This window comes from Medicago truncatula, chromosome 1, assembly GCF_003473485.1.
Source record: "Medicago truncatula cultivar Jemalong A17 chromosome 1, MtrunA17r5.0-ANR, whole genome shotgun sequence".
Taxonomy (NCBI): domain Eukaryota; kingdom Viridiplantae; phylum Streptophyta; class Magnoliopsida; order Fabales; family Fabaceae; genus Medicago; species Medicago truncatula.
In genome coordinates this window covers 46,543,026-46,554,201 of record NC_053042.1, presented here as the reverse complement: position 1 = coordinate 46,554,201, position 11,176 = coordinate 46,543,026, and the positions used below count along the sequence as shown (strand labels likewise).

The window sequence follows — 11,176 nt, the reverse complement described above, 5'->3', positions numbered from 1 at the left end:
TGACAATTTTGATACACAGACAAGAAAAACTAGCAAACTCGCTCGATCTTTTTTACCATCCAAAGTGAATTCAGCTTGCCGAGTCTTTCAGAAGATAGGATGCCTTGTTAGGATATTTCTCCTATTCTACTTTCATCTCAAATAAACAGTTGTATAAACACAAATAGATACCTTAATACGACAGCAACACATTGCAGAAACCATGTGGAAAGAAGACAATCAATGAACAAATGTCACCAATTTCACAAGGAAATGAATAAACACAAATTACAAAGAAATTGTTGGCAATTCATTCAACACAAATTACAGTATAGAAAAACCAGAAACAAAACCCAGCAAGCCAAAATTACAGCCAAGCATATGCATAAATAAATATTAACATATATTACAGACCAGATCAAGCTTGTAAGCACGCACTATAAAATTTAAAAGAAATCTTCCTGTTGAAAAAGGAACCTCGCCCCAAAACAATTTATCCTTGCTATACCACCATTCTTTTGGATCCTTTGCATTCCTTCTGTAAAGGGCAACTGCTGCTATAAAGCTTCAGTCGTAACATATCCAGGAAGATGAGGATCCATTGTAATTTTGTATGTGAAAATATAAAATGATTGATTAGTAGGACAAAAGGCATCAAATCATTGTTGTCTGACCATGGGCCAAAAGGGAAAAAATTAATGGTCTGATTAATTGCTCTCTATTCATAATCTATCACAGTGTTTGCTGGTGCTTTTGTTTTCAAGATCATCTCTTCATATTCGTCTTCCGGGTTTGACAGAGCTACAATTGCCCCTCCAGCTCCTATGGAAGCTTCACCCTCGTGTATAACAACTGTTCTTATGACAATATTTAGATCAAATGTTTGATTATATGAGAAAAATCCAATGCAGCCTGAGTAGATGCCTCGAGAACAACTTTCGAGAGAATCAAGAAGTTCCATTGATCTCAACTTTGGTGCGCCTGTCATCGAACCACCGGGAAATGCAGCTTTGACACAGTCTACAGCACTTATATCTGACCTCTTTTTCCCACGAATTGTACTCACCATTGTGTGAACAGTTGCATATGATTGTACTTCCATGAGATGCGGTACGTCAACAGATCCAGGATCACATACACGACCAAGGTCATTTCTTAGAAGGTCAACAATCATCAGGTTTTCTGCCTGATCCTTTTCACTGAAAAAGAAAAACGAGACAGTTCGCAACAGATTTCAATCAGTTGCTTGGAAATTTGATGTCATGACAAAAAATGTAGTAAGTTAAGCAATTCCAATATGTAAATTGAAGTCATAGAAAAACCTGAGCTGTAATTTCAATTTGAGTTGTTTGTCTTCCTCTTCAGTAGCACCACGAGCTATAGTACCCTTAATGGGCTTAGCTTCTAGCATATCACTCCTATCCAACTGCAGGAACCTCTCGGGGGAAGAACAGCAAATACACAGATCTTCCTTTGGAAAATTCAGCCAAGCCGCATAAGGTGCTGGATTCCTTTCTCTCAAATGTAGGTAAAGTCCAAGAGAATTTAATACCTCAACCGGTTTCCTTATCTGGGTTGTGAGGCACAACTCATAGCTCTCTCCATCTCTAATGTAGTTTAGACACTTCTTAACATCTCTAATGTACTGCTCTTTAGATTTTTCAGCTGCGAAACCAGCCTTATGTGAGGAAAAAGTTGAAGGATGAGAGTGCTGCCTTTCTAAATCCATCCTCACAGAACCAGTTAAGCTCAGAAGCTTCTCCTCAGTATCATCCAACCATTGTGAAATACTTGAACTTTCTTCATGTATAGCCAATAAATAAACATCATCATATTTGTGATCAACAGCAACAAGATTATCAGCAAAGAAAAAACATGCATCTGGAGTTTTAGATTTGTGATGGTTACATGTGACACCACATTCAGCTTTGAGGTCATACCTGCAACATAGGAAATCAATTATTTGTTAGTTCACTTGAGAGGGTCTTGCATATAACAAATATGGAACCCGTGCAATGCACTGGGACTGTTTTATTTTATATTTTAGTATTTTATTAGCTGCCACAAATTATGATCTGGATTTCATAACAGATGACACTTCATTATATCATCCATATGCTCCTTTAATCAATCATGTTCACGAGGTCTCTTCCATGGCCTGTCCCTTTACATTCCAGCTTACTTTGAGGGAGGGCAATGAATTTGGAACCTGTGCAATGCGCTGGGACTGTTTTTATTTTATATTTTATTAGCTTCCACAAATTATGATCTGGATTTCATAACAGATGACACTTCATTATATCTCATCCATATGCTCCTTTAATCAATCATGTTCACAAGGTCTCTTCCATGGCCTGTCCCTTCAAATTCCAACTTATTTTGAGGGAGGACAATGAATTTGCTGATTGGCCAGCACAGTTTGGTGCAGCTATGCATCAAGCTTTGAAGACATGGCAGAATTGCCCTTGTCAGATTATGCAAAACTTTCTGGCTGATGCTTTAGGCATTGATAGATATAGAATTTAATTCCTTTTGTTGTTCTTGTTGATAAAAAAAAATACATACACATTCAACTTGATTCAATGTAAGCATTTATCTGGTTGACTTCACCACCTACCCGATGTAACCAACATATCCACCGTGAAAATCAAATGGTAGACCTTCATATTCATCCTTCTCATAACGATATGATTGAAGCTCCTGTGACATTATTAAGGCAACATATTTACGAGGGAGACAGTAACAGAAAGGAAAAGGAACTAATGTTTCATTATGCTAGTACAAAAAAAAAACATATCGTAATTGGGAATATCCAAGTATGTCACACAAAAATTCATATATGCACCAAGAAAATACATACAGGCTGATGATTCAATACCCAGAAATTTTGACTTTCCTTATGTCTTTGTCCTGTTTACCTATCATCTATCCTTTCCCACCCCTTTCTTTGTTTCTTAACTGCATCTCTGATAAAAGCGAAAAACATTCAATTATGTTGTGTTTAATCTTTTTTATATTTGTTCAGCTACCATATTTCCTGTTTAGGGTACAAAAATCAATTATGTTGGAGAAAAAGGGTGGTATAGCCAAGTAACATTAGAAATTAGATGAAAAATCCACTTCATGCAAGAGCATTATAGACTCGAATCATGTACTAGCATAGCTCAATTTTATCTAGTGTAAACTCAACTTGATTATGAAGAATGAGGGTAACAAGGACCAAACACTATCTAGTGTAAACTCAACTTGATTATGAAGAATGAGGGTAACAAGGACCAAACACCCAATAGAGTCTAATAGCACGTCATATATCTCTAACAATATGCATGTCCTGGGGGCTAGGTAAGAAGTGTGATACGCAAGAACAAAGCATTAAATGGCCAACATAATTTCAGTATATACCTTGTTCAAATAATCAAGAAAACCTCCTTCCAAGAATATTGTTTTGACACAACCTTCAGAATCTTCCAGTGACAAATGACCCCCACCTTTTGAACTCCCATCACTAGAAAAGGAATGGATTATATTTTATTTTAATTTACATTATACACTATCATCAATACCAAAGCGTGGAATGGTTAGACTGGTGCAACTGAAATACTTTTTCAGGTCAATGCATGTAAGAGAAGAGATTAAAGACATGTTGAAAATACTTAAAACTAACAGTTAAGAGAATTAATTTCTAACCTCTGATCAGACAACCTGAACGTTAACTGCTTCCAAAGTGATCCACCTTTTCCTCCCATGAACGAAAAGCGTGCTCTTCCCTATCGGGATGGGAAGAATATTGAGATGATGGAAAATATAGTATAAAACGAAGTATATTACCAAAATATGAAGAGATCCTATGTTGATCTATGTTTCTGGTTTAAAGATCCAAATGTAAAAATATGTGTATCTGTATGAGTGTAATAAAAACAAAGTCTGGGAATGGCTTAGTGGTGACAACAGTATTTTCAGCATCATATCTATAGAATCGAAGATTAACTGACGTAAATTCATATAGATACCATCTCTGTGGAGGAACTATCCAACCAAAAGGTGTTTTCAGCTTCCTGTCCAAACAACTGACAGAATATACTTTTTGCGCCACCAACTTGCCCAGCCAAGTGATCAAATTTCCTCCATTTCAACTTCAAACTTTTGTAGTTCACCTCAGTATTATTATGTACTAAATGTCTGTAGAGTCTACTGGCACTTGAAACCTGCGCGTGTGCTAAAGAAAGTTTACTGCTCAGGTAAATCACGCAGAACTACCAGATTAAGTTGAAGGCCAATTCAAATTTGTAATAAAACTAAGAAGCATGAACACAATAATAAAGAGACCCCACTCTAGTTTACAAGGTCAAGATATTTTATAGAACTAGACCCTAACAAAGACTGGACAAGATACAAAGTAATATTTCTATCAAACCATTTTCTCATTTATAAGGTCAAGAAATAGCAATCAAGTAAACATTAACCCAGAAATTATTTCGGTATAAATTATTTGAGAAGCACGTAGGAAAGATATAGTGAGTTGTAATAAAAGATTTTTCAGTTTTTTCTAGTGTGTGCATGAGTGGGGAACACAGTTCTTCGGTTTACCATCAGAATTAGCATGTTTTCCTTTGTTGTATGATGACCTACATCTCAGCCAATAATCATCTGTAATCTCTCTAAAATTCTTGAATATTTGGCTTCCGTGGCAGGTTGCAACACTCTCTGGATGAAACTGAAAGTCAAATATGTTGACATAAGCATGGTTAAAAAATAAATAAATAAATAAATAGAAACACGGCTAAAACTATAGACAGATCATTTTTGTACTTAACACCTGCACACCATAGTGTGGCCTTGTAGAATGCTTGACTCCCATAAGAACCCTTGCATTTCTAGTTTGTCCGTACTCAACAAGGCTTGAACTTCCATTTCCTGCTTCAGGCAATAATGAATCAAGGAAAATGCTTTGATCAGTTTGAAGCTCATGACCATTGTACTTGTCCAAAACCTCAGATCCAATAAACGGAAGTGTCCTACTTGAAGTCCATGCTATTGGAATGAGCACTTCAGGAAGCGATTCAGAATCTATCACCAGCGAATGATATCGAACCACCTGAAATTTGTGACAAACAATAATTATGATTGGTGGTGGTAGAAGATAAATTTTAATTAAAATTTGACAAAAGAAGAATAAACTTAGCTTAAAAAATATAAATAAATTGCAAGGCAGTAGTTTGCATCTGTGCATAGTACATGTTTTACATGAAATGATGGCACTGTGGAATCTAGCACCATATGTAATTTTTTCGGATTTTGTCACTAGTCATTTTTGTTGAAATACATACTATAGTAAAGGGATACTGCAGAAAAGATATTTTGTTTGGATAAATTTTAAGGTTTCTAGATATGGCTCTCTCTTCTGATTAAAATTTGAATTGACCAAGGGGTGAGAATCTGCAAGACTGCAATTAACCGAACACATGAATCAAACTTTCCTCAGAATTTCAACAAACATCTTGAGAGTATACCAACACTTTCAGCGGCACTTCATGAATTCACCACTATGTGATGCATCCCTTCCTCACTAATCAAGCCACCCGACATCTCTTTCCCTTGGAAAATATAAGAAACGCTAGTAGAAAAACCTCACCAACTAGAACAAAGACGTCTTCCTTGTCCTCGCTAATAGTTGAAAAATAACGAAAAAATAATGTATTAGGAGAGAAGAATAACGCAGGCTAAGAAGATGAGAAATCCTCCTTAAACAAAGGAGACGAGGAAAAAAAGACAAATGAAGATGAAAACATCAGCTGAAAGAGCACCGTAATCCTTCTGCATATTGGTAAAGAAACCCCCATTAAAGAGTCACAAGAATAAAAGCAGAAGACGTTTCGCTTTAACCAAATGTGCCACTTGTTTATAAAACGAACGCAACACAAAAAAGCACTTAATTGTGATCAATTTCTTATGTGGTGATTACGCCAAGATATCTTCATTAGTTGCAGGAAGAATCTGGGAAAATCAAATTTTTTGAGGAATAAAACCAATAAGAGATAAAAAAAAATCCCAAGTCAAAGAAAATTCAGAATTCACCAAGATTTTCATACAACTTAGTTCGTAATTGCGGAGCAGCATCAACACTTCAGAAAAATTGAGTTTTATATTTAGAGTTTCCTAGCATCTGAATGCCTTGTATATCTCAAATATGAAAATGAATATGATAAGTTAAAAATTTAATTCTACATTAAGATTCAAATCCAAATTTTCTAAAAATGTTCGACTGATTTAAATTCACATTCTTTTAAATATATAGCAGCAACCCACCTTGAAACCAGAATTTCTACCAGAAGGTATGCCCTGAAAAAGTTGGCATCCATTGTGCTCAACTTCACTGCACAGAACAAAGAAATAGTTAAAACTATAAATGAAAGGGGATCAACAGAAATGATAACTTTTGAATTACAATTATGTTTTATATATATTCATTCTCCTGAGTGAGGCAATTACACAATGTTTTTAAAATGATCAAGCATACCTCAGACGCCCGTGAACTGGTTCAGATGCATGGACAACTTGAGCTCCATGCACATAACCCAATGCCTATCAAACCACAGAAAGAGATTAAGCCAAGGAAAAAATTAAATGCACACAACGTAAACAATAGTTAGTAAAAACAGAAGTATGACATCTGAGATTATGAATTAAAAAATACTAATCACAACAGGATTTAGTTTAATATAATGATTAACAGAAAAAACATAATATTGAAAATTGGATTGTGGATAGGTTCATAATCACGATGAGGTATTTGCGCCAAAACTTTCTCCATCATCTTATCAAAGCATTGACATCATCAGCCATAATACAGCTTCTATATTGTTTACTACCTTCTCAAAGAAACAAAAAATTTAAGTCAAAGGGTATTTTTCTTGGAAATTTTACAGCAATTCTATATTATTCTTCAGAAATAACTTTAAGCATATCTTATGGAAACCCCATATAAATGAGTTTTATGTTTTAACCTTCCAAATATGTTTTTACTGGGTTCAATCAAAGTAAACACTGTTCACAAAAATGGGAAACTTCTCAATAATGAAGAATTAAATGCACTGTTGAAAATGGGAGTTTAAACAAATTGACTTCAAAAGTGTTCATTAAATTCTGATATGTAGCAGGTTGTCACCGAAGCAAACAAAAGTATTATGTTTGTATTTAAAAGGCCAACACTTTTTCCATCTTCATAAATTGTATTAAAAGAAAATCTGATAACCAAAGAAAAATGAACTATTAAGAGCGAGAGTGTATTAGCAAGGAAAAAACCGTGACCGAAATTCAAGACATGTAGTGCACTCAATTGAAATTTGTGCATGTTATTAAACACAAGTTGCAAAATTAAAAGGTTTCCGTAATCTTCTAAAAAAGTAGAAAGTGCAACACATTGAAGGTTTGCTCAATCAGAAAGTGGTTAAACTGTATTGGGAAAAAGGGTGCAATTTTGAATAAAGAAGAGGGATATACCTGGTGTCCAAGGCAAACACCCAGAATAGGAATATCCCTGCATTCACGCAATATTTGAAGACAAATGCCTGAAGCATATAAAATCATTTGAAGAAAAAGGATGTCAAAATAAAGAATCTTCCACACATTTCATTAAACAACAATTAAGATAACATCAAAATATAAATATCAAATTCTTCAAAATATATGAGGTGTCCTTTCAAAACATATGCAGGTACAGTTATACTTACAATTCATGTGGTTTGAGGTTGTTTCACTTATATGGTTACACCCCCTTTGAGTGTGATACAGATGAGAATATTGAAGAGTATGAGCTGACACTTGACTTGTAAGAAATATAAAATTAGGAACAACTGTATTTAGGGGAAGTTGGAGTTGCACTTTTCGATAAGAAAATGACAAAAACTAGCCTAAGATGTTTTGTTCATGCGAGAAGAAGATTAGTCAAGGCTCTTGTGATAAAAGTTAATCAGGTGATAGATAGTCGAATAGAAAAATATGCTTTATAGGTATACTTTATAAGAAACAGTTATAAACGACCTGACTCTAAATGAATCTGTTAAAAAAATAGTTTTTGAGGAGCCTAAAGTGTTGATTTATTTGTGTAACTAGCCCCATCTAGTGCAAAGCCTTTGTTGTTGTTTTAAGATTGAATATTTCAATATTTTAAGTTCCTGAAATCTAAATATATTCCCCTAAAATCTCATATATCTGGATACCTACAGATGGTGTTGAAGACCAAATTTGATCATAAGAGTTAACGGAGGTAACAAGTATATTCTCAGGAGACTTTTTTATTGGCATGGTTACCTTTAACCTATTTCTTGAGCCACGCGCTGCTATCAGGTGTATCAGGGCACCAAAGTATTTCACAATGGTAAGTTAAACATCATAATTCACAATGGCCGCATGCATAGATTAACAATGAATACATCAAAGCATACAATGACTAGTAGGTCTTTAAATGGGATAAAAGCATGGACTATATATCCACTCAAACGGACATTTACAGATAATTGAATCAATTAATTTTTTCTTTTGCTTCTTCAGGAGCAGTATATAAATGTTATGAAATTATCAGACCACAATCCATGATTCTCACCTATATCTTCTGGGCATGCCGGAGAGCCAGGTCCAGGTGATAATACGATGTTATCAAATGCATTTTCTTCGTACAAGTAATAGCAAAGTTCTTCCCACGTCCAATCATCATTTTGAATCACCACAGGAGGGACTGGCAAAATGAAAACCAAACCAGCTTTTAAAAGGGACATAAAATCCTTACAAGTAACATGAACTTCTTAAACTTTCCACGACTATAGTATTCTGTACGGGATTTCAGAATGCTAAAACATATGTTTATTGTTCTTGCAAAATAGCCCCCATCCGTCTTGATATTCTTACTTGTAACCTAACTCTTACATGAAGAACAATTCTATTTGAATATAAATCTATATTTTTTGTTTAACTCTAAGGTGTCCCCCCGATGATTGACCATTACTGCTCCACCTTAGAAGTCAGCTGCCGAAGTCATGTTAGAATGAACAAATGGTTATACGAAAATGAGATACACTAAGTCTAAAGTCTAATATGAAAATGAGACTCCAATTGTTCCGACTCCTTAGAAGTCAGCTGTAGAAGTCATGTTAGATTATGTAAGCTTTTTATTATTTTCAATTGATTGCTACAAGTAAGTTGTAATTTGGAGTATTAAACTACTCGAATCATCATATAAAATAAATTTTTACAAATGAGTCGTGTCGTCCTACTAATTTTTCAATATTTTTTCTTTAATTCATGCAACTAGATGACAGATTTGGCATTTTGGACTGGATTCACTTTTTAATGGAAGCCACTTTAAACAAAAAAATAAACTAATCATAGTTATCAATCTACATTCAAATGAAAGACAGAAAAATAGAACATAGTAAGTATAACTTACCACCATTAATAACAGATAGTTCCTGGTATATATTGTATGTATAACTGTCATAGTTATCAATCAACAAAGTCCTCACAAAACCCTGCGTCTGTAGAGGCAATTCTAGCTTTTTCTTTCTTTTATATGATTCTTCTAAATGGTCATGCATCAATTGGCAATACACACTCGTGTTTCTTCCATCGTAGCGATTACATACATTTCTCTTCATGAAACAAGAAACCCTTGTGAAGGAGGGTCTGGACAGAAGAGGATTTACATTTTTGTACTGCATAGCTTCACTTGTAGGACATATGAGACGCAAAGACATGTTCATTTTTTGCAGCAAAAATAAATGTTCAAAAGCTGCAGATAAAATATGCATACACTTAGTTATTAGCCTACACTATACAATAAATTCTATTTGAAAATTGATTTTTTTGGTGGTGGCGGGGGTTCGAACCCCGGACCTTGCATATTTTATGCATTGTCCATACCAACTGAGCTAAGCTCACGTGGACTGAAAGTTGATTGTTGAGCTTATAAGCACTTACGATGATAAGTATAATAAATTTAGAATAAAAAAACAGAGACGTAGATTAAGAATAATAACTTACATGCTATTTTGCTGTGTGAAAGAGGAGTTGCAGATTCAAGATGTGATGAAGAGATGCGAACAAAGATCCATTGGCAAATCACGTGGAAGGAAGAGAAAAAAGATAATATAAAAAAGTAGTTAAGGAGAGAGATTAGGATTAGAGAGATTCAAAAGAAGGCGTTCAAAGGAGGGAATAGAATGAATGCGCGAAAATGCATAGCGAGAGAGGGTAATGAAGGATCTTGGTTGTGTTGTGTTGTGGCGGTGTAGATTCGAAGCGGGTGGTAGTGAAGAACTGGCGGCTTTTTAACCTTTTTTTTCTCCTCAAACTCGAATTATTTTATTTGTCTTTTTTTTAATTAGAATAAATTGTTAAAAATATATCAAATTTGCATTTTAATGGCTTTAAAAAAGTAGAAAGAAAAAACAAAATCAACATTAAAAGCAACATCTTTTCAAGTTTGAAAAAGTAAAATACATAATTTTCAAGAAAATATTTCCTTTTATAATTCTTTAATGGAGGAACCATACCCATGAGTAAGAATCAAAAGTGATGATGAAAAATTTTTGAAAAATTAAATGTCGATAAAAATTAAAGATGCTTAAACAAAACATTGATATATTTATGGTTAAAATGCACATTTGACCTCCTATGTTTGGCTCCATAGCAATTTTTGTCCCCTATTAAAAAAAAACACTTTTCAGCCCCCCAATTTTACCCCCTTTTGCAACTCATAGACCTCCTTTGTTTTTGACCGGGTCAAAGTTCAAGAGGACACTCAATGGACGCCACGTGGCTGATTTTTTAATTAAAAATAAAAAATGCCACATAATTTTTAATGAAATTAAAATAAATTAAAAGAAACACCCAAAAATTAAAAGAAAAAATAAAAAAACTCAAAAATAAAAAATAAAAAGGAAAATTTCACATATTCATCACCATCCTTCATCCCCCTTATAAAAAAAAAATCCAGAAATTCCATGAAATTTCTATTCTAGAGTAGAATATCCAGACTTAAGGGTATGTTTGGTTCGTGGGTTTTGAAGGGGAGGGGAAGGGAGGGAATATTTTAAAAAATTTGTGTTTGGTTCAATTTTTAGAAGGGGAGAGGAGGGAGAGGAAGGGGAGCAAAATCCCTCATAAGCTCATTTATTGCTCCCACTCAAATTTGAGTTTTTTG

At 34.3% G+C, this 11,176-nt stretch overlaps 1 protein-coding gene across 2 annotated transcripts; it reads right to left on the bottom strand.

The window, feature by feature from the left end:
* Positions 1-223: 223 nt before the first annotated feature.
* On the bottom strand, positions 224-10,319 carry LOC11408516 (aminodeoxychorismate synthase, chloroplastic). Of its 2 annotated transcripts, XM_013614031.3 has the most exons (15): positions 10,015-10,319; positions 9,422-9,763; positions 8,582-8,713; positions 7,480-7,547; positions 6,497-6,561; positions 6,286-6,352; positions 4,999-5,074; positions 4,796-4,893; positions 4,567-4,693; positions 3,990-4,195; positions 3,667-3,746; positions 3,382-3,484; positions 2,597-2,679; positions 1,302-1,919; positions 224-1,178 (listed from the first exon to the last, which is right to left on the bottom strand). In XM_013614031.3, the coding sequence occupies exons 2-15, from the start codon at positions 9,732-9,734 to the stop codon at positions 698-700; spliced, it is 2,517 nt and encodes an 838-aa protein (XP_013469485.1). In that variant the 5' UTR covers positions 9,735-9,763; positions 10,015-10,319; the 3' UTR covers positions 224-697. The 2 variants fall into 2 exon arrangements, with proteins under 2 accessions (XP_013469485.1, XP_003591930.2); XM_003591882.4 differs by having other exon boundaries at positions 4,796-5,074; positions 10,015-10,318.
* Positions 10,320-11,176: the final 857 nt, after the last annotated feature.